This window comes from Pelobates fuscus, chromosome 6, assembly GCF_036172605.1.
Source record: "Pelobates fuscus isolate aPelFus1 chromosome 6, aPelFus1.pri, whole genome shotgun sequence".
In the NCBI taxonomy this organism is placed as follows: domain Eukaryota; kingdom Metazoa; phylum Chordata; class Amphibia; order Anura; family Pelobatidae; genus Pelobates; species Pelobates fuscus.
In genome coordinates, this window is record NC_086322.1 from 142,408,427 (window position 1) to 142,433,743 (window position 25,317).

A 25,317-nucleotide genomic window follows, 5' to 3' on the forward strand; every position below is an offset into this window, starting at 1 on the left:
GCAGTTTTTGGCAGCATCAAAACCTCTAGACGTGAAATCATTGAGAAAATGATATATTTTATATTGTACCATAAAATAGTGAATGTTGGGTTCATATGAAACAGTTTTCATTGTTTTAAACAGAGTGAAATAGAAAGGGGCACAGTCCTAGAAACTAAATTTAAATTACACTGCGTGAAAAATAGAAATTAAGTTAGCAAGGGAAGGAGAGGAGAAGGGAGAGTTGGAGAGAGGGTTATAGAGAGGGAGAACGCAAGAATAAATGAAAAATAATTTTGCTTTGTTTAATCCTCCATATTAAATGAGTACATGACCCAAAAGGTACTATTAGTAGGCCTAGTATGGATGAATTTTGGCGGCTTCCAGTTACTTACTATACTGCGTAGGCCACATCTTCGGAAAGTAGCAATCAACGGTGAATAAATGTACCAGTTACACAAGAATCTGTGCTCCTGAACTCTAAAAATACAAAACCACTGGATTTTTGCTTTCTACGAATCTTTTTTCCCACATCAGCAGATTTTTTACTTGCAATTTGTATGCATCAAGGGACCCTTGGATGATACACACGCAAGTTTAGACTTCAACAGATGTGTACAGTATTTTCCTTATTTTTGTTAAAATAGAGAAATGAACTATGTGGCTTTGTCTTTAGCTGAACTATAATATCACGTATTTAAAGAATTAATATTCAGCATATTATTTTTAGATTATTGCAGGATTGTCCTAATACACTATCCCTATTAGATGTTAATAATATAGTTACTGTATATATTATGTCGGATAAATACGGTATTCATTTTAGCCTTTATATAGTGGTAGTTTTGCCACTTCCTTCCTAACTCCAGTATCTGACTGACAGTGACTACAAGTCTAAAGGGTCCCCACTACCTTAGCTTTTCTGTTTAAGTATTGCGATGATCCCCCTTATAACTAATAGTGCAGCCATCCAAAATAAAGTGCCACTCTAAAACAAAAGGTATAGCCCCTACCTCCTCTGCCATACATTTAAATATATGTGTTGATTTCCTTATAAGTTTGCTGTTTGTAAAGTTGACTTTTCTATGTCACTTTCCAGTGTAATGTCTGCAATTTTCTTACATTTGTAGCCATTCATAAAAAGAACAGATCTGCATATATTGATATCTGTGAACAAAAGTGTTTTAACTTTCATGTTGAACGTGATTGAGCAATTCCAGGTAATCACATTGCTACTTCAATTTCATACAAATCATGAGAGCAATGTGTCCAGATGTGCCTACAACCACTTCATGACCAAGTGCAGTGATAAAGCTGACACCCACAGAACCCTTAGTGACATTAAATCAAACGATCGAATTTGAGCTACAATACTGGTAAAATAGCTAAATAGCCCTATCTCAATTATAAAGCATTATCCACTCTCTGATCACCACCTCTTATCATTTGCTCTCACATACCCCCTCACCCAAAAACCTCAGCCTAACCCCCCTCAACTCAGGAGGGACCTTAATTCTCTTGATCTCCAACAGTTGTCAGCTGACATTGATTCACAACTGCTGTCCATCCCTTCCCTCTCCTGTCCTTCACAGGCCATCTCCATATATAACTCTACTCTTACATCTGCCTTGAACACTGCAGCGCCACTCCAAACAAGCACCTCGAGGAGGACCCGCCCCCAACCATGGCATACTAAATCAACGCGCTACCTGCAAAGATGCTCCCGTTGTGCTGAACGCTCATGGAGGAAGTCTCGTACACAATCAGACTTTCTCCATTATAGATTCATATTGTGTTCATACAGTGCAGCCCTTGCCCTTGCCAAACAGTCCTATTTTTCCACTCTCATTAGTTCATGTTCCCGCAACCCCAGGCGTCTCTTTCACACCTTTAATTCTCTTCTTCGCCCTGCTGTGGCCACCCCCAAAACTAACCTTACTGCTGATAACTTTGCATGTTACTTCACTGACAAGATTGAACAGCTAAGGAAAGAATTCTCCCCTCCTTGCCTTTCTGTTTCTCAATCACACATAGATCATGCCTTTCCTACCCTTCAGACATTCTCCCCAGCTACTGACCAAGAGGTGGCTGCTCTTCTTTGCTCCTCTTGCCCCACCACTTGCCCGCTCGATCCTGTCCCATCTCACCTTATTAGATCTCTCTCCACTTGTCTCGTGCCTTCTCTAACACACATCTTCAACTGCTCGCTCTCCTCTGGCATCGTCCCTGCTGACCTTAAACATGCCACTGTAGTACCTATACTAAAAAAACCATCCCTCGACCCATCCACCCCCTCTAACTACCGTCCCATATCCCTGCTCCCTTTTTCCTCAAAGCTTCTGGAAAGACTTGTCTTTACCCGTGTGTCTCATTTCCTCAATTCCAATTCTCTCCTTGACCCTCTTCAATCTGGCTTCCGCCCTCTCCACTCTACAGAGACTGCCCTTATCAAAGTTACTAACGACCTAATCGCAGCTAAATCCAAAGGCCACTACTCCATACTAATTCTTCTTGACCTCTCAGCGGCCTTTGACACCGTTGATCATGCTCTCCTTCTTCAAACTCTTCAATCGCTTGGTCTCTGTGACTCTGTCCTCTCATGGTTTTCCTCTTATCTCTCCCAACGCTCATTCAGTGTCTCCTTTTCTAATGATACCTCCTCCCCTTGCCCTGTCTCAGTTGGAGTTCCCCAAGGCTCCGTCCTTGGTCCCCTTCTATTTTCTCTTTATACTGCCTCTCTTGGCAAACTTATTACCTCTTTTGGATTTCACTACCACCTGTATGCTGATGACACCCAACTATATCTCTCCTCCCCGGACCTCTCCCCTGCCGTCCTGCAACGTGTCACTGCTTGCCTTTCTTCCATCTCTGACTGGATGTCCTCCCGCTTTCTGAAACTCAATCTCTCAAAAACTGAGCTCCTTGTCTTTCCTCCTCCTAATACTGATCCTCCTCTTTCGCTCTCCCTCCAAGTTTGTGGTACCAACATCAGTCCATCCTTGCAAGCGCGCTGTCTTGGCGTCATACTTGACTCTGGTCTCACCTTTGAGCCTCACATCCAGCATGTTGCCAAATCCTGTAGATTCCATCTTAAAAACATAGCCCGCATCCGCCCCTTTCTCGCACCAGATACTACCAAGGAGCTTGTCCATGCTCTAGTAATTTCCCGCATGGATTATTGTAACCCTCTCCTGATTGGTCTCCCCAATAGCCGTACTGCACCCTTACAGTCCGTAATGAATGCTGCTGCTAGATTGATTTTCCTCTCTAGTCGTTTCTCTCACACCTCACCCCTCTGCCAGTCCTTACATTGGCTTCCTGTATGCTATAGGAGTCAATTCAAGGTACTAACTCACACCTATAAAGCACTGAACAACTCTAGCCCCTCTTATATCTCCTCACAGATCCATAGGTATGTCCCTTCTCGGTCTCTCCGTTCTGCCCGTGACCACCTCCTGTCCGTTGTCCGCACTCGTACGGCCAACTCGCGCTTGCAGGACTTCTCGCGGGCGGCTCCCTTCCTATGGAATAGCCTGCCTACCGCCATCAGACTCTCCCCTAGTCTTGCATCTTTTAAGAAGTGCCTTAAAACCCATCTCTTTAGGAAAGCTTATGGCCTCCAAGACTAACCCTTACCTCACATACCTGTCTCTTGCCCTCTCCTAAAGGGCAGCCCACCTTATTTGATTGTAAATTCCTGTCCTAATGTGTTTTACACCCCACCTCCTATAGAATGTAAGCTCGTTTGAGCAGGGTCCTCTTCAACCTATTGTTCCTGTAAGTTTATTTGTAATTGTCCTATTTATAGTTAAATCCCCCTCTCATAATATTGTAAAGCGCTATGGAATCTGTTGGCGCTATATAAATGGCAATAATAAATAAATAAAATAATTCACAGTATCGCAGGAGTGGAGACAGTAGCAGGACCCTGCTCTAACTAATAGCTGTTACACATGGAAAGAAAGCATTGTTTATGCCCTCACTACCATGCATGGAATGAAAGATGTGGAATGGCAATAATTTGCTGGTCTCCCCATTTAACAGCTGTGCATGGTATTCCCGTGTATTTATTCGTATTTATTTATTTATTTACCTACCTGCTTGTTTTAAGCTTCCAATTGACTGTTTCATTGTATAGTTTGTTCAGGTAAAACCATTACTAGCTTTCCACTACAAAAAAATCCCACCATGCGCTACCAACCTAAGTCAATGTAACCTAATCAGTATAATATTTACTTGGGAAATAGAATTTCAATGCTAGTGTATTTGCCTTGAACTGACACAGACAGCGTGATTTGCTTCTATTAGATACTTTTACTACTGACTTACCTTTAGTCAATAGTACCTTGAAAATGTTTTTTTTGCCCCTGTGTTCTGCATTCAGTTGGTTCAGCTTAAGATTTGGCTTACAGATTCCTTGTAATGATTAAACGATTTGTCAGATTCACTTTTGTGCAAGAAACTGAGAAAATAAAGGTATGTGCACTGAGTGGTTGATAACACTTAAAATGTTGGCCCATGTCAAAGCCGATGGATGTTCTTCTCCAGTTTAAGATCCTACAGCTTATATCTATACATGATCAGTTACTTAAAACTTCTAGCTATTATAGAAACATAAAAAAGAACTTGAACGTATTCCAATCTGCCAACCGCTGCGTTACTTGAAATGTTGACTTTGTACGTTTATTATCATCCAAATTGCCCTCTGACTCCCTGTTTTAGCCAACTGGGATCCATCCCAGGAGTGTGGTTTTTGAAGATTTGAGTGGGCTAGGTGGCATAAGAAGGGAGCAGAAAAGGTCAGACGGTTTTCGTTTTGAAGAGTTACGAAAATATTTTTGTTTCTGTTAGAGGTTTTGGCGTATTGGAATGTACTATCACACCCAGGATTATTTTAAAAAAATACATGCTGATCTCTTAGGTTCATGTTTTGTTTAAGGTAAATAGGAAATATATATTTTTTCAGTCTCAACATCTAAATATTATTTATTAATCATTTAATGTGTTATTGAAAAAAATAAACTGAACAAATTAGGAATTTGTTCACTAGATGTGGAATTGGGGGGACTTTAAGAATAGAAATGCAAAATGTGGCTAAAATAACCGCAATGGAGAAAATCTCCATTTCAGCCAAACCATAGGTTTTTTTTTTCCAAATGTGCTATTTGTCCTAATGTTTTTGTTCTGTTTTTGTTTTGGGAACATAATCTTTAGTATATTTTTGCATCATTAGCTTTTATCTATTGGTGTTTGAAGTACTTATCTTATAATTAAAAGCAATTCTATTTTATATTTGCTTTTTTATTAAGATATACATATATTACATTTATGACCTTAATTTTTTTTAAAGTACCATATTCAGCTTTTTTTTTTTATTTACATACATTTAAGTTTAACCCCTTAAGGACCAAACTTCTGGAATAAAAGGGAATCATGACATGTCACACATGTCATGTGTCCTTAAGGGGGTTAAGCAAGAAGAAAATTCTGAACCTTGTCTTTTACTTAAGTTTACATACTTCATTTTTTATATGGTGTCAGATTAATTTTATAATGTTATCCAATAAATAAAAAAAATATTTAAAAATGTATAAAAAAGTATAGACAAAAAAAGTTTTTTCTTTTGAATCTATATATTCAATATATATCTATATTTATACATGTTTTGTTTAACGTTATTTGATATGGTTGCTGCTAGAATTAAGGTTTATGGCTGTGTTAAACCAATCTGCCCCAATATGTCCCCTTAGGTTGGCTTGACTGGTGGGAGTTGCACTCCACAGCTTCAGCTGTCGTCTTAAATTCAGCACCTGTCCTCTGCATGTGTATACATATGTATATCTCTTGATCGGTCTGTTATTATAGAAATCCTACACTGCATTTGTATCAATGTCAGTTGCGCAATTGCTTTCTGTAACAAATGGGGAATAATACACAGATTTCTCCTGTGAAGTCTGAGTGCCTTAATCTTGACACATATGCTTCCTGGTCTACACGAATTTTGTGAAGGTTACACTCCCAAGTGCCACCAGCTGCCATTTCAATGAAGAACGTTAAAATAGGGACTGCAACTTCCACTAATATCAGGCAGCATTTGGACATGTGTGTTCCAAGGCCGCCCTTAGAGGAAATACTAAAATGAACCTCTAATCAGGGAAAAATCAGCGTTTACATTGCTGCCTAGTAACACCTCTAGAAGCAGTCACTCGGATGGCCACTAGAGGTGCTTCCTAGTCCACTGCTGCATAGTGTGCAACACTGGCGGTCAGCATCTCCATTGATTCAATGCATCTCTATGAGGAGATGCTGATTGGTGCAGAGCGGTGTTTTGCTGCGCATGTGAAATACCCTCCCAATGCTTTCTAAGGAAAACATTGGATTGGCTGAGATCATCAAGATTAATGATCTCAGCCGTTGAGGTGAAGCCAGATGGGACAAGCCGCAGTGAGACCAGCATGGAGTGTGAGAAAAGTCGAGTAAAATCAACTTTTTACTGCGATCTAAGGGAGCCAGGAAACAAAATAGTTTAACACTATAGTGTCAGAAATACATGTTTGTATTCCGACACTATAGTATTCCTTTAAAAGACACTTAATAGAAAAATATGTATTTGGAGAAAATATTGCCATCTTGCAGTTCTAGAGACATTCATAAACCACTCCATCTTGAATTTAATTTAACTCCTTGATGGCATTGTTTTTTCATAATACACCGTTTTAATGCCATCAAGAGCTTCTGGAGACATCACAAATTAGTGAATATATTTTGATATATTGTAATTTTTATTATTTTCTATACACTTTTTTGAACTTGTGATCCACAATAGCGTGTGGACCAGAGATATGCTATTATGTTGAATGGAATGCACATGCAAACATACACACAAGTACAGGCACACACATAAATACTCATGCACACATCTGTTGGGTTTACTGTCCAGACTGCAGCCACAATTCCTGTCTGACCTTGGCTGGTTCCATACAAGAAACACTGCAAGCACCATAACCACTATAGCCCACTCTTTTCTAGTGTATATACTATACACTATATACACCTTATACTAATATGAGGGTCATATTGAACATCATAGATTGTTTTTTAAACAGATTACAGTGTTATTTATAAAAAAAAGCAGATAAATGCACATTTATTGGCAATTTTATTTCAAACAGCTGCCCCATTTATTAAGCTTGGCTGCGTGAATTTTAACTGGTGTTAAATCCACCTGCAATTCGATAAAAAAAAAATTGGGCAAATTATTTTTTAATTATCAACTGTTACCTGCCGATAAAATTAAATCTAGATTCATATTTTTTTTTATTATTCCTTTAAAACACTAGAGGACAATATTGGACATGCATGAAGCAACACATGCGTTATTTGGAGTTTTTCATGCTTTCAGAAGCTTAATAAAAAGTAAAAACGAAAAATCTCGAGTACAGTCGTTAGGGCTGAGAATTAGTGCTAACCAGGGGTACGTACCTTGTTCAATGACATATCGTCTCACATCCGGGATATCTACCCAAGACGATACCTAGTCCACCTCAAAAGTTTGAAGCATTGTACAAAACCCATGTATGTATCAATTGCCAAAAGATGTAATGATGTCTACCCATATGATGTATAGTATACCCACTGTTTGAATATGAATACCCTCTTTCTCTCTGTTCCCTACTGCCTCTTCACTGACTTAATAAAAATTGTCAAATTGAAAAAAAAAATTTGGTACAAATTCCTGTTAATGTATCCATTGTACATATTGGAGATTGCACTCTCAAACCGTTCACCTTTCATTAACTGTCTGAGCACCAGAGACCTTTAAATAATCCTTTGCTTTCTCTCTTAGTTTAAAATATGCCAAAGCCATGTGACGATGATGTGTTTTTTTGTTTTTTTTTAATATAAAAAGCTCTCCCATTTCACTATCTTTCCAGCATTATAGTCTGCGAGTCTGCAAATTCATAGCATTTATTGGTTTGGCGGTTATGGATTGATACCAAATATTTGCGGCCACATCGTATTTTCTTTTTGGTTAAGGAGGTATAGATGTTGCACTAATGTCTATCGCTAACGTAACCTTTTGTCTTTAATGAAAAATTGATTGTCATCCACAGACCCTTTGCGACTCGAGCTTAATTTTTTTCCAAAGTAATCATACTTGTGTCCAGTAATATAAACTAACAAATTGCAATACTAGCTATGTTCCACTTTAAAAAATAATAATAATTTGCAGAGTTGGAATGTACTGTCTTTTCATGTCTTCATGGTGTGTGTGGTTAAGAAATATCTCACCCACTCATGTAATAAATCATTTTAACAGCAGCTGTGCCACTTAGGGCACCTGCATAAACAGACAGATCTTGTACGTTTCCCAAATACATTGTGTTAATGAACAAAACCCGGACCTCACACATTGCAAGACTGACTGCTGAATACGAGATGCATCTGTCAGATACACCAGCTTTCAGTTGAAGAACGAATTATTTCATTACTCTGTGAGATTATAATTAGATGTTGAGATTACTTGAATTCCTGCCAGGCAATTTTAGTGTATCCATTCGCATCAGGTGAACAAATACATTTATTTTAAAGTACTGGAGCTCTGTAATTTAATCTTCAGAGAGTTGTGCAGTGTGTACAGAACTTGGAAGATCTGGGTTACAGACTGCTAGGTTACTCTCTTTTAAAGTTGATATGTAAATATTGAGGGTTTTGTCTCATTAAACCTAGAATATTAGGACACTTTGTATTATCTTAATGCAGAAAAGATTAACCCCCAATACTAATAGCATTACTGAACCCTACAAAAAGACAAGCAAATTGCAATAAATGTTTTAAAAAAATACAGCAAACAAAAAAACGACTGCCCCTGCCTCTTGCTTTCTCTAATGAGTGGACACGTGCATGGATATTTGGAATACGTATTATCATGTTTTCCTCATTAGTGTCATTATGTCACGTTTTTGTAACTATGTAGAAAAAATAATGGATACCGCACTCTCCAGGCTTCCAGGGTACTCAGGACCTGAGGACAGGCTTGACAAAGACCCTGCTGGGTCGAAACGTTGCTGTTGTTTTGCTCTAAATAGCGCTGCTATTTTGGCTTTTATCCTTGAGTGCCTGAATCAATGTGTATTTTCTATACCTTTTTGTAGCTAGCCATTTTTTTCTACTTTTCCCTTACTAGTAAGTGTATACTTTCCATCAGTTGTCGTTAGATGTTTTTTGTATAAGGCTCACAATGGTGGGTTCTGGAAGAAGACTAAACTTTGCTGCCTAATGATTGGCTTAATTTGTGCCAATTTTATTATTATTATATAATTATATTTTCTCCCAAAAGCAAATTCAAATAACATATTTTTCCATGATACATTTCTTGTATGTATCCGTGATTTTTTAAATGTATTTCTTTTTTTCATTATTATTTTTGGCATTTATATAGGTGTATTTATTCCACAGCACTTTAAATTTTCAGAAAATGGTGGAATTCAACAATAAATGAGACAAATACAAAATGTTATATGAACAATAGGTTGATGACCCTGCTCAAATTAGCTTACAATTTATCATGCATTTATGTCATTTCAAATATCTTCATGTACTATGTTGCCCTCTTTGGAAGCATGTAAAATCCCTAATGTTCCACTCCAGCTTCCATTTACTTTTTATCCATTTCTGCCAAAACCCCAAGCAGAACATTTCAGATTAAACCAAAGCAATTTTTCAATGAAGACATTAATAGAACAGAGAAACAAAGAAGAACTCATTTTTCTCGGTTTGCTTTAGAATAGGAATGGAGAGTAAACTGAGACATCACAGATTGTGTTGCATTTTTATTATTATTATTATTATTATTATACGCATAAGATAGAATTTCATGCCAATTTAGTTTTTGGTGCAATGCTTTTTGTCCAGATGCTGCTGTTTCTAATTTTGAATTGTTTATGTAATATTATTATGGTTAAAAGGCATGCAATTTACCAAGCTTCTCCTTAAGTTTTAGATCTGAGAAGCTACACCATGTAATGTTTTCTTAAATATGAGGCCTACTGGGATTTGTGTTTTTGAGTACACTACAGGAATTAATTGTAGGACGTAAAGTTACGCATACACAACAGATTGTCATTGCTGAAGACACCACTAGATTAAACGGTTAATTGTGACATTGACAGGGTATCTCTATAAAAGTGTATATTTTAAAGGGCTAGTCCAAGCATCATCCTGGTAGTAGGGCAAACTAAAAAAGTCTAGTGGCAGAAGCCAGGTTCCGATCCTGCCACTCATTCGTTGGCTGAGAGTGTCAGCTGATCACTCTCAGCCAATGAATTACATTCTGTGCATCCGAACTTCTTCATAGCAAAGTATTGTATACAGTGTTTTTCTATGATCTGCCACGTCATTTGACCAGGTTTTAGTAAATCAGTGCAGCGAAAGTGCCTCTAGTGGCTTTCATTATGACAGCCACTAGATATGGACTTAACCCTGCTAATTTTTGTAAAAAAAAAATGGAATGTTTTACTTTGTAGGGTCAAAACGACAGGGCAACTGCACACAGACCACTTGATTGAGCGGGACTTTAGTGCCCTTCTAACAACTAACGTCCTGATTAGATTAGGATATTTAAACTGAATTGCACAGTGATTTGATCCTCACTCAGCTGGCTAGCATTGATATTATCCCTTAGTTCTGAGAAGGTTCTTTTTTTTTTATCTCACTAAAACCAGTTTTACATTATTCTGCATTTGTCTACTTACACTTATCTATAAACATATTGGAAAGTGCTTGGGAAACAGATACAATCTCTTACCATAAAATATACATACAAGATCTGTATTCGTTGCAATATTTACATAAAATTGTATTCTCATAATGATTGGAACAAATAACTTGCACCACAACGAGACAATGTTTCTTGTTGTTTCTTAATGCTAATTTCTGTGTACATTCCTCAAAAAAACAAAATTACAACAAAATCTGTAACTAAAGCCATTTGATTTTGTATTATAATTGAAAGTCAATTTTCCTATTGACTGCTCTGTTATTGTTAACATATGCGACAAACTTGGTTTCTCATCATTATACATCTGCAGAATGATTACATATTTTGAGGATGTGACAAATTTTCCATTGCCATTAAAGGCACCATTAACTGTAGTACCAGGCTAAGATATGGAACAATCCTTCTGTTTTCAATACATTATTGAAGAATAATGTATAATGCCTCTGCAAAATGTGACTGCAAACCCGTAGTGTAGTTTTCACTCTATAAGCACTTGCAGGTGGGTGTACTTTGTGCAGGCATAGAATAATCAAAGATACTATCTAGGTATCATTTATTAATCAAGCACAACAGATCGGAGAAAGCATACTTAAATCCAGGGCAAAATTTCTAATAACATATTTGAAGTAACAAAATAGATGCACAGATTGTAGGGTTTGTAACTTCACTGTATGGTTAATGGTCAAAAACACAGACAAAAAAATACAATGATTACTTGCATTCATATTATGACATAATTATTGTAGAAAACTGCATTTTGATTTTAATGGCAATCACGTCTTTCTCAATATCCCTTTCAGCTACCTGAAATAGAATTATTGTTGTAATGAAACATCTCACCTACTTGTAAATCCTTTCAAAATATATGCAATATATTTTTTAATTAATGAATGAAATAAATAATGAGAGAAAAGGAGATTCCACACTACCGAAATAACCTAAATTACTGTAAAGTGAATCACAGTTTTTTTTTTTATAATTTGGTAGTTTGTATAAAAGCATCAAAACATGTTTACATTATATAGACTATATTATATATATTTACATTATATAGACTATATTATATATATATTTTACTATTTCTGGCACTCTTCCCCAATAAACAAAAATGTACCTTTAAAAAGACCAAGGTGCTGTGCCAGCGCAATGTATAACCATTGGAAAAAAAAGAGAGCAGTCACTGGATTTAAAGTCACAAATTTCGATCAAAGCTTCAACCGTCTAGTGGTCTGTATCAAGAAACGTTGATCGAATTTATGCGACTTTAAATACAATTATTTGAATTTATTCACTAAATTCAGTGAGTGCTCTCATTTTTTGGATGGTTATATATATAAGTATTAATATATATTAATTGTCCAACAGCACTAGACCAAAAAAGGAGTAAAAATAATAAAAACAAAATGCTAACCTTAAAACAGTGAATATAATAAGTGCTGTAAAATGTGGTATACCTGTAGATATTTAAAAAGGACTTATTTATTTATTTATTTATTTATGCACAATCTGCTTATAGAGTCCTCATCCAGGGTTGTTTACACAAATTATTAATACACCAAAGGTAATGCAGCATATAGCTACGTTGTTCATTGTTTGTTCTTTACACTGATTTCCTTTCATTTTCCTCCAGCCATATCCTTGCGTTAGCGACAAAGAGTGCGAGGTTGGAAAATACTGCTACAGCCCTCACCAGGCGCCATCTTCCTGTATGATTTGCAGACGAAAAAAGAAACGTTGCCATAGAGATGGAATGTGCTGCACTGGGAATCGCTGCAACAATGGTGAGAACTAGCTTGATTTTTGTTTGAATAGATGAAAATTAGCTATCGTTATGTTCTACACAATCTTAGCAGGAGTTCCAGGCCCATGACTTGAAATCCCAAATCCCAAAGACCCAAACAGCCACATTATAAATATTCCAGGTTTTTAATGTGCTTATTATGAATTAGGTGGTTTTCCAGTACTCAACCTGTACCCGGCACAGACAGTGGATTTTATATAGTTGCTGTTATCCTTAGAGTAAAGGGTGGAAGAGTGAGGTCCTGGCATGAACCAGTTTCATGGGTGAGGATCAGAGGTTTTGCAATTGTTAGTCCTTCACAGAGGAATTAAAAGGGTGAGGTGTGAGACTGAAAGAACCGCTGGCAAAGCATTCGTTTAAGAACTGGTTTTGATTTATATTGTTTCTACATGCTATTTTTTATGTTAACCCCTTCACTACCAAGTGATTTGCAGGAAAACCTCCTGTAAAGCAACGTTTGAATGCATTTTTCATTTCAGTATGCATAGATAGCAGATTATTTAATGGAAATATTGTTTACCAGTTCATGAGGTTACAGATAGGAAAACAGAGTTATAAATAAATAACATTTCTCAGTATGTAACATACACATGTTTACTCACAGAGTCTATATACCCTCTCACCTATACGTTGTCCAATAAGCACTCAGTTCTGTGTGTGTGTGTATATATATATATATATATATATATATATATATATATAGCAGGACTCCTCTACCCCGGCTGGCTGGCTATCCCCGCTGGATTCTTCTCATAGCTGGATAAAGTGCTTGTTAGAGATTATAACCCTTTCCCCCAGTAACTAGACAACACAGAGACCTGGGAGTACAGCTGATTTTATTGAGCCGGATGCAGCCTTTTATGCAGAGACCCCCAGCATGGGATCTCCATTCAATACATACAGTGCCTGCCCAGGTGTCTCTGTGTCTGGGAGATAATTGAGTTGCTGTCCGCTAAACTAATTATCTCCTGGATACAGAGTGCCAAACATGAAAAACACCCCAAAACACAGTGAAAACACACAGGAACCCCACATGTCTTACATCCCCTGCTAGGCCTGGTCCGAGCACCCATGTTGGCCAAATAGCACCCGGATCCATAAAGAATTGTCAAATCGCCATCGGGGTAAAGTTTTGACTTCACACATGAGGACTAAGCCCCAAATAGTTCCAGCATAATCGGGGCTTGGGGCAGTCAAATAGCGGGAGCTCCTGCAGTTAAACAAAAGAGGGCTCCCCCTGGTTCTCAGAGGGCAATTGTTTCAATTAGTTTGTAGTACCTTCCCTCCAAATAGCGCTGTTCTAGCAGGTTGGCAAGTGGGTTAAAACAGTGGGTCAAGGTGACCGGGAGTCGCAAGGTCAAGTAGCCATATCTGAGTTCCAGGTGGTTCAGGGCTAAGTACGGCTGGGGCCCGTTCAGGAGTTTGTGTAGCCAAACGACTGCCATGGAGGGCACTTTCAGCAATAAACGTTCAGGAGAAGATAAAGTACTGAACCAGGTGGGCAGTGAACAATTATAAGGTATGGGTATAAGGTAAGGTATGGGTGCAAGGACATGGACTGCCAATATATATATATTGTATATATTCCTTTGTCTGGTTCAGGATTCCTTAGAGACCCAACATGAAGGATGTAATAGAAAAACGTATACCGGACCTTAGAATGGCCGGACTTAATGTTAGACAGATAAAGCATGGCAAGCCAAGGTCATGGGAGCGAGAAGTCACAGGATCGAGGAATACAAGCTGAGTCAAGGGAACCAGAAAACACAGTAGCGAGGTACCAAAGCCGGGTCAGGAACACAGAAATGAGAATAGTCAGAAAGCCGAGGTCAAAATACAAAATACACCGAAAAGCAAAGCACTATTGGGAACTGTGAGTAGAGCCACAAATGGGCAAAGAACTATGGTTGAATCTGCCTTTTATAGGCTGGACCTTTAAATTTGAAGCCACATCCCAAAAGGTCAGAGATTGAACGTCCGAGTTTTTCCATTTTGGCGGGCTGTGATGTCATTAGCGTCATGACATCGGCACGCATGCGCCGCGGTGAAGTAATCGGTGTCATGACGTCGGCACGCGTGTGCCGCGTCAGAAGAGGGGGCGAAGCTTAAGCTGCCAGTGTCGGAACTGCTGGAGGTAAGCCCATGAGAGTGGAGAGGTTCCCTCTTCTCCTGAAAGGATTCCCCAACCAAGTAAGCATGACAGTCTGTATATTTTGCCACATTACCATGACATCATCCATTCCATATCTCCCTCACAGTGAAGCCATATTGCTACTTTGGACACATATATGTACTCAATACACATGGCAGTATGTACTGGTACCTCTACGTGTATGTCTGGCATTGTGTAGCAAGTTTATGCCTGAGAGTGTGTGTCTGGCAATGAGTATGCTTGAGCATCTGTGAATGCATATCTGTGTCTATGTGTATTCATGACTGTGCCTGCAATACATATATATGTCTGTGAGCATATGTGTAGAGGGAGCAGCTTTCCGTGTGTTGTGTGTATGTCAGGGGGGGGGGGGCTGCTTGTGGTCTTGCTGTGTGCATTGTGTTTACATTGGAGTTGTGTTGTATGTGTTAGGGGTGATTGTGTGAGTATGAAGTTACAGTCTGTAGGGTTGTGCCTGTATGTTCATGAGAGTGACTGTGGCAGGGTTGTTGTGACAGAGTGATTGTGACAGGGTGACTGCAACAGAGTTAGTGTGTTAGTGTGACATGACAGCTTGACTGCAACAGAGTTAGTGTGTTAGTGTGACATGACAGCTTGACTGCAACAGAGTTAGTGTGACAGGGTGACTTTGGCAATGTGACTGTGTGTGAGGGGTAAGTGTGGGGAGTGTCTGTGACATGGTGACTGTGTGTGTGGGGGAGATGTGTTGTCACAAGGAGAGTGTATGTGAGTGGGGAGACGGAGTAATGTGACGTAATGACTGTGTGTGGGGGGAGGTGATGTGACAGGGTGAGTGTATGTGTGTGTGTGTGTGAATTGATGTGACATAATGACTGTGTGTGTTTGAGGGGCAAGGGATGGTGATGTGACAGACTGTCTGTATGTGTGTGGGAGGGGTGATGTGGCAGGATGTTTGTATGTTTGTGGGGCAGTGGTGATATACTACATACTATATTACATCATGGCAGTGAGGGGGCTCTGAACCTTGGTGGCCAGGTGGATCCAGTTTCCTTGGTGGTCCATTTGCGGAGGATGGGTGCAGACAGCAATCGTGTATACTCAAAGACTTTTATAAAGTCTACTTGCCTCAAGATTCCCTTTCTAGGTTATCATGTGGTAGTTGACCTGTGTTTATTTTTCTCCAGTAAGTGGTGTTAAGTGGTTTTCCTTAGAAAAGTATTATCATTTAAAAACCTGTACTGAATGATTAAGACTAGAAACAAATAAGTTAAGAAAATAAAAAATCTTTTATTAGTTCACTGAAGATAGAGCTTTACATTAAAGGACCACTATAGGAACCCAGACCACTTCAGCTTAATGAAGTGGTTTGGGTGCCAGGTCCATCTTGTTAATTAATCAACCAAGGTAAATTGGGTTTAAAAATGTAATGGAGCACTATAGTACCAGGAAAACAAACTCGTTTTCCTGACACTATAGGGTCATTAGGTCCCCCCCACCTTCAGGGTCCCCCTCCCGCTGGGCTGAAGGGGTTAAATCCCTTCAGCCACTTACCTTTCTCCAGCGCTGGGCTCCCTCTTTGCTGGGGAACTCTCCACCTCCTGCCGACGTCAGATCCGAATGCGCATGTGCCACGGGTGCGTTCAAACTGCCCATATGAAAGCATTACTCAATGCTTTCCTATGGACGTCCAGCGTCTTCTCAGTGTGATTTTAACCGTGAGAATCGCGGAAGCGGCCTCTAGTGGCTGTCAGGGAGACAGTCACTAGAGCAGGGATAAGCACTCCTGATGTTGTGGACTACATCCCCCATAATGCTCTTACACCCATAATGCTGGTAAAGCATCATGGGAGGTGTAGTCCAAAATATCTGGAGTACCGAAGGTTGCCTATGCCTGTACTAGAGGCTGGATTAACCCTCAGTCAAACATAGCAGTTTCTCTGAAACTGCTATGTTTTCAGCTGCAGGGTTAAAACTAGAGGGACCTGGCAACCAGACCACTTCATTGAGCTGAAGTGGTCTGGGTGCCTATAGTGGTCCTTTAAGTTAAAGATGGATCTAAAACACAGCATAAATTAATGTCTTGCATGGGATGACAGAATATAAACAATTAAACAATAAAACCTTGACTGGAATACCCTTAATCATATGCGGAAATAAGTCTAATGGACTCATCCTCTTTTGGTTTTCTGGTTGCTACTTGTGGGGAAAAATATTTCTTTATGGAGAGAATGTGGTAAGAATATACTTATTATTTTGAGAGTATTTCTTTCTTCTTAATACCTTAGGGACTTGAGTTTAAATGAAACCTTTGAGAATGGAACCCGGGAAACAGAAATTGAAATCTCAATCTGAGATTTTTCCAAAGAACCATGGACCATTAAAAGGGATGGAATAGCACTGTAAAAAAGTGCATGGTGTTTAATGAAACACAGAGATGTCAATATGAAATGCATTCTTTGCCCAAACTAAGCTTGTTTCATGTGAAGTACCACACAATGAGATTCCAGAAGGTCCCGTGAAGTTTTAAAAGCTTTTTCTTGGAAATAACAGTATTTGTTAAGCAAGATCATGAAAGAGTGGATTTTTCCCCTGTATTTTGGCATTTTCATCTTTGTGATGCTTTATGGTATGTAGGTATCATGTAGGCTTTTAACAGTAATAGTTTTAAAAAAAAAACAAAAAACATTACAAGGTTATGTCTGGGTCTGATACTGTATGGCTTGAGCTTTTGGAAGCAGAACAGATGCACTTCTAAACCATAATAATTTCAAAGAATGTGTTTTTAGATTTCCGTTGATGGCACAGACAAAACCCGCAACATTTCCACTCATTTTCACTCATGCTACCTTGCCAGCGATTTATTGCTGATACATGCTACAACAGAAGCAGGAACAAACATATCATTTTCTAGCGTTTTGGAAACTTTCAAACTAATTTGTATAATAGATTATTTCCTTCTATTACAAATATAGTTTTTTTAAATGAACAGTTTTGTTATATTCTGATCCTGGCATATAGAAAATTGTGTCTAGTTAGCAATTTGCAACATTTGCTACACAATTTTATATGTAAACTTTCACAATTTGAGATAAACATATACAGAGCAAATTACTGAACTAGGAATCATTTAGACCAGGGATAGGCAACCTTCCTCACTTCAAGTGTTGTAGACTTCATCCCCCATAATGGTCTTACACCCATAATGCTGGCAAAATATCATGGGAGGTGTAGTTCAAAACATCTGGAGTGCCGAAGGTTGCCTATTCCTGGTTTAGACCTTACAAGAGAGTTGGAAATTTAGGCCATACTAGTCAGATTGGAGAAATTCTCCAACTTTGGACTGAACTTTGCAGCCTAGCGAATCATTTTACATTTCTGTTTGAACCCAGTGTATTATCACAAAGGGCCAACACACAAGCACAGTCTCCATAATAACTGATTTCAAAGCCTCTCCACATGGTTTTCTAAGTGAAGAATGTCAAAACATAATTTAATGATTCTCAACAGGATAAATGCCTTCAACTGTAACCATTTTTCTGGGTGGTCGCCTAATTTATTATCCTATAATAGATTACGCCACTCTTTTTCTCTTACATCAGTGGTAAAAAATTGTGATCATTAAATAATGAGATGATTATATGTATTTTTTTTGGTTTTTCCTTTTCATTTTTTACTGAAGAAAAGGCAGGATAAGAAAGATGTTGCACGTAACTCTAATTATATCAACCATAAGTCTGTTTTAGCTTATATATATATATATATATATATATATATATATATATATATATATATATATATATATATATATAAATGTGAACGTTTATAGCCCAAATTCAAATGCAAGTTAGTTAAACATTTAAGATCATATTTTCTATTATATACTATAACAAGTTACCTAACTGGTCATTTGAGGGGTTGCCTGTCTTTTGTAATCTGCAAAAAAAAGCAGCACTCAATTGCAGTGCAAGCTGTTAGACAATATATGTTATGTCCCAGAGGTGCAGTAAAAATAAAAATCCAGCGCACTCCCTTATCTGCTAAACCGCTGTTTTGCTAGTTTTATTAAAAACACCTAATCTAGGCAAAAAATAATGGGGGTTTAGTTACATTATATGATCATACATCGCATAAGCCTGCCACAAAGTCAATGTACCCCATCTTTGGCAGGTCCTACTCTAACAGCCAACTGTCTACTAAATAAGCTACTTACTTGGGGAAATCCTTCCATCTAAAGTTCTCTGCAGTACAGGGCTAAATAGGGTACTGAGAGGAGACACCTGTGACAGGGAGGGGTGCAAACCGAAGGAGCTGGCTAGACTCCTAAATATATACATGTATATGAAAACAAAGGACTAGCTGCACTCACCTAAACATGCTTAAATGGGGTGCTGAGGTGCTACAGCATGATGTCTTAAGAAACTGCATGATGTAATGAGATGGTTAGTGGTATAAAGCATCACAGAGAATAAAAGATTGCACGCATTGTGTCAGAATTTATCAAATATATAAAAAAAAAATAAGTTCCTTTCCTAAAACTTAAAACTAGATCACTACACCACAAATGACACCACTTTTAAAATGGACTCGTAAAAGAGTGGTATTTTGTGTAAACATTTGATATTACACAACTTTATTTCCTATTTGAGGTACATTGTAAGTATGGTCATCCCTGATATCTAAATGGGCAAGGAGAGCAGAGTTATACTTTATATTTCCTGGCCTTATTTTCACGGGTATACGTAGCAATGGTTTACTGTGTGAAACAAATTGTACCATTTTCAATATAACGGGTCTCCTCTTCCAGTGCCTTTGGTTTAAATTAAGATGATTTGCTTTTTGATATTATCTCCAGAATGTTACATTTAGGTCAAATGAAATATAAATCCTTCGGACAACACCAATAAATGTGTCAACACAAACACTTTCCCTGTTTGTGTTAAACAGAGAAATTCCCTGAGTATATCAAACTGACAACATAATACATATTCCATACATAATGTTAAGTATTTCTCTATAAATAACAGAGCCTGTCATGGATGACCTCTATCTGCATTCCTATTTCATTTAAGATCACGTTAGAGTCAGTGTTAAACTCTTGAAACTACATTTAATCTGAGATGTGAGAACCCAAAATGTGAATTTAAAATCCCCTCTTAAAATGAGAGACCTTACTGATTCAATAAGATCCAATTTCTATTTCAAAGACTATTTTGTTACATAAACACAGAAAACAATCTGTACTGACAATTTCTTTACTAATCTAGAAATTTAGGTCATGTGCCTCAGTTCTGGGAATCAATTAGCTCATGAACTAATCCCATTATACCTTTCTAAACTGTACGTAGAACTTATTTTTTAATAACCAGAACCTGATATAAATAATATTTTTTTTTTTTATGAGCGTTGCTCTGTTTTTAGGACCTAAGATGTAGAGCTAACTTATATATCTTATGTCACAGACTTTAATGCTTGCCGTCCTAGTGCTGGGCATTATATATCTATTTAACCAAATATGTTTTCACTTAATGGAATACTCCAAATACCTAAATCACTTGAGCTTGCTTTATGTGTAAAGAGTGTGTCCTCTTTTTCATTTTATAAAAAGTGCAGATTTGAAAAGAATTTGCCACTTTCATAAATTACCTTGTTACACCTCGTGGCTGTGAGTCAGACCAAAGGTCCTGTTATTTTCTGGTTTGTGTAGCTCAGTGGAGCTAAACTCAAGAGGCAGCAATTGCTCACAACACTTGTCTTGCAAAGACTTCTCGTTGAGCTGCATTAGGGAGACTGCTATTAAACAACCAACCTGTGTAAAACAACCTGTGTAAGACAGTCAGGGCTTGGCTAGCAAACGCTAAAGAAAAGAGATCTGCAGCTTTTACAAACTGTTTTTAGGTATATGAAAAAATGCATAATTAAACGCATGCAAGTTTTCACATATTATACACATAATAACTATGTATGCAAAACATTTTAAATTGACAAAACCAAAATGATGAATCCGGTTAAAAAGTGAACCACATAATTTCCTTTTTTTTTCCAGTTGATTACTTAAAGCTAGCTGGATGCTGGGATCTATGCTGTTACAAGACACATAATTAATTTAGGAGCAACAAGACTTATCAGCATTCAGATATAAATATTTTTATTCACTAAACTGAGAATTGCTACAAATACTCACAACATAGCGACACAGGGAGCCGCGACACTGCAAGCTGCTGAACAATGGATACAGAGACTAGCTCTCTGTATCTTGCGCTGCAAGCTTGTCCTTCAATACAACAACAGCACCTTATACACAGAATGCAACTCCTATCTTTTTTCCTCTTTGGGTGTTAGTGGGGACGTCATGTTAGAGTTTCGCCTAAGGACTCACAAAGTCTAGAGCCGCCACTGGTTAAATGTACATAGTACTTTTTCTTGCATATGTATGAAATCATATATATTTTTTTGAAATGTGCCAACATAGCTGTAAAATACAATTTTTTAAAAAAAATAGCAATGAGGATAATCAGGTTGCAAATTGTTGTCCTGATTGAGAACACATGGGAAAATAGAATAATTTATTTGATTGAATTAATTTTGTATTGGTTTTAGAGTACAAAATGGATTTTCTTTTTGTTTTCTGTTATTTTTAGTGGTTACATAGATAGTTTCCCCATAATTTGCACCTATGTACACGTCTCTTTTAACTATAACTATAATGACCATTTTACCAGTTGACACTAAAATGCTTTATTTATTTCCTCCGCAGGTATTTGTATTCCTGTTGCTGAGACAATTCTGACTGCTCATATACCAGAACTGGAAGGACGTTCCAAAACTCCAAAAAAAAAGGGTCATGTGTCTAACAAGGATCTAGGATGGCAAAATCTTGGAAAGCATCACTCTAAACTCCCACATATAAAAGGTAGAATTTTTGTTTTGTTTTCTTAACTTTTTATTTTTTTTTAACCAATGTATTGTGAATTGTGGTAATTTTTTACCTTTTTGTTTTTTCAATGTTATGGTTTTTGTCCTAAATGTTACATGATTGTGTTCAATCACAATTATTGGCTGACTACAAACCACCAGGATCTTCCTATGAACATAAATTTAATGTGCAAATATATTTTGGAAAATTTTAACACTGATGTGTCTAAAATCAGGATAAAGCATCTCTTATTTAGAGGGACACTTTAGGCACCATAAACACTACAGCACTCTGACGTGCTTATGCTGCTAGGAGTCCATTTTCTGCAAAACCGTTTACGAATGGTTTGATACTTCCCTTGCTATGTCAGGTGCCTGTGTTCCTTCAGGTCTCAGTTGTTCTGATAAAGTGGTAGTATATACTTCAGCTTTGTCATACCAACTCGTACCAGATTTAAACTGTATTCATTGTCTGAAAGCCATCAGTTGAAGCAGCACTGTCACTGCAATATCAAAAATTAATATTTCATAAAGATAAAATTACTGAAATTCCAACTCAGTCAAAAAATATTCTGAGACTTTTGTCTCAGTATTTCTTCTACACTTGACAAGCGTGACACAAGGTAGAGTTACTACTGTCAAGCTTGCCATTTCCCCCAGCCGTCACCAGTGATGGCTGTAGGGAAATAAAACTATTTCTATGTAGCTACATAGAGACTCCTAGTAGCTAAAGTGAAAGGAGGTTAAAAGAGCAACAAGAAGAGGATGACAGAACTCACAAAGGACCCCTTTTCCTGACCCCCACGGCTACAGGACCCCCATGGCTACAGGATCCCCAGTAATGAGGTCACCATTGTTTTTTTTTGTAAAACATGCAAAGACTTCAGATGGCGACAGAGTAGGTTTAACACTCTAAACCAATGAATACTGTCTAACCTGGTTTGAGTTGGTATGGTAAGGTATGAACTTCTGCTTCATCAGAGCAGCTCAGACTGCAAGGACTGCATACATCAAACATCAAGGAAAGTGTCAAACTGTTTCAAGCAGTGTGACAGATTACCAGAAGGTGGCTCCCTGGGACTCCTGCACCATAATCACTACATTTAATGTAGTTGTGTTGAATTGTTTTATGGAGTTTTGTATGGACATTGGCAATAAGCTCTGCTCCCCTACTCTGTACTAGCATACTTTTTCTCTTCCTGAGAGTCTTAATTGCATATGTTCAAATTTTGATTATAAAAATAAACTTCTTATGCGATAAGCTCAGCAGTATTATAGTACATTAAGTGACTATCACAGTGGTCCCCAAACATTTTAGGTTTAAGTCACACCTAATCTTTCAATATTTTTCCAAGGCTCCCCTAGTCAAAAGAAAGTTCTAGTGTGTATGTCTGTACAGCACTTTGGCATATAGTGGCACCTTAGTGTATAATGTATAGTGTTGGTGTTTGATTGAAAGGGTGCTTGTATATAATTTTAGTGTGTAAATAAAGGGGTGTGTTTGTATGTAATGTTTGCGTTTGATTGCAGGGTCTATTTGCATGTAATATTTGTGTAAGATTGCACCACGTTATGTTGTGGTGGTGTTATATTGCTAGGATGTATGCACAAATACACTACCACATACATTTTTATTTTTTATTTTTTTTATTTTAAGAAAGATACATTGAGATTTCTCTCATTTTCAAGTATGTCCTGGATCCACAAAACATACATACTTACACAGATATGCATACATATTAATACACAGATACAAATAAACACACTGACACATACACGCATTCATATAGTCTCTGGCACACACACACACCTAGATACACACACTGACACACACACAAAGAAGAACACCCAGACACAAAGATACACACACAGATGCACACACCGACACCTACACATCTACAGATACACACACTGACACAGATACACACACACCGACGCATACAAACCTTGACCCAGATACACACTGACACACACAATCAGATGCACACTCTGACACACAGATACACACAGTGACACACCCACCTTGACACAGATACACAAATGCACACACTGACACATACACACACTGATTCACACGCTGACACATACACACCTTGACACATATACACACACTGACACACACAAACACAGATTCCCACACACAGACACACACACAGACACACACTGACACACACACACACAGATACATACATGTGATTCTATTTTGAAGTTCGCAGATACCCTCCTGTTAGCTTACCTTTTCTGTCAAAACTGGGCCTCTGTTCATCAATAAAGAAATAATACCCATCGGGTGGCCACCCAATAAGTCCCGGGCCCTGTTCCGGGCCCTGTTGCAGACTTGTTGGAGGTAGCACCGGGGAAACATTTCGCAGCAACCATGTACACCAGTCAGTGGCGGCTCTAGACTTTGTGAGGCCTTAGGCGAAACTCTAACATGAGGCCCCCACTAACACCCAAAGTGGAAAAAAAATAGGGGTTGCATTGTGTGTATAAGGTGCTGTAGTTGTATCGAAGGACAAGCTTGCAGCACTGGATACAGAGAACTAGTCTCTGTATTCATTGTTCAGAGGCTTGCAGTGTCGCGGCTCCCTGTGCTGCTTGTGAGCTCTCCAACTGTAGTTATGGCATAATTTAACTAAATTAATTTGCAATAAACTAATAATAATTTAATTAGCAATTATGCTAATCATTTATACACAACTGTGGGGTATGATTACACAGCCTTGCAGTCGTGTACACAATACTGCCAGTGTTTGTATTTCAGAGTGTGTTTGGGATTGTCTACCTGTGTATGTGCATGAAAGTGTGACCGAGAGTATCCTTGTGTGTGAATGTGTGTCTTTATGAGTATGTGTCTGGGACCATATGTGTGTGGGGTAGCTGCTTGCGGTGTGTGGTGTTTATGCGGACTGCCTGTGACCTTTCTGCATGTATGTATGATGAATGTCTTCAGTTTGTGACTGTGACAAGGTGAGTAAAGGGGTAACTGTGGAAGGGTGAGTGTGACAGGATAAGGGGGTAAATGAGAAGAGTTGGGGGGGTGAGTGTAACAGAATGAGGGAGGGTGAGAATGATAGGGGGGTGATTGTGACATGGTTGGAGGAGGGAGTGTGACAGGGCATGGGAAAGTAAGATTGACTGGATTGGAGAAATTTAATGTGACAGGTTGCATGTGGCATAGTTGGGGGGTGTATCACAGGGTTGGGGTGAATGTGTCATGTTTGGAGGAGGCAGTGTAACATAATGAGGGTAGGTGAGTATGACAAGATTAAGGGGGTTAATATGGCAGGATTAGATTAATGTGGAAGGGTGAGTGTGGCAGGGTTGTGGGGAGAGTGTGACAGAGTTTGGGGTGAGTGTGGCACAGTTGGAGGATAGGATTGGAGGGGCTTCTGTGAGTGTGACAGGGTGAAGGGGGTGAGTGGGACATACTGATAGAGGATGAGTGTGGCAGGGTTGGGGACTGTGTGTGACAGTGAAAGAGAAAGTGAGTCTGACAGGATTAAGGGGGTTAAAGTGATAGGGTAATTGTGGTAAAGCAAGGGCAGTCAAGTTTGGTATGGTTGGAGGGGGTGAGAGTGACAGGATTAGAAGGGTTTAATGTGAGTGTGGTTCGGTGAAAGGGGAGACAGTGTATTGGGGCTAAAAGTGATTGGGAATGGTGATAGTGTATGTGTATGGGGTGATAATGTGTGCATGTGGGGGTGACAG

The 25,317-nt window shown here is 38.4% G+C and overlaps 1 protein-coding gene across 1 annotated transcript in view; it reads left to right on the top strand.

The window, feature by feature from the left end:
- Window positions 1–25,317, top strand: part of DKK2 (dickkopf WNT signaling pathway inhibitor 2) — a 90,199-nt gene that overhangs the window by 57,245 nt on the left and 7,637 nt on the right. Inside the window, exons 2-3 of the mRNA XM_063460063.1 lie at window positions 12,390–12,540; window positions 21,449–21,604. Of these exons, the coding sequence (XP_063316133.1) occupies window positions 12,390–12,540; window positions 21,449–21,604 (307 nt within the window). The remainder of the gene's footprint in view (window positions 1–12,389; window positions 12,541–21,448; window positions 21,605–25,317) is intronic.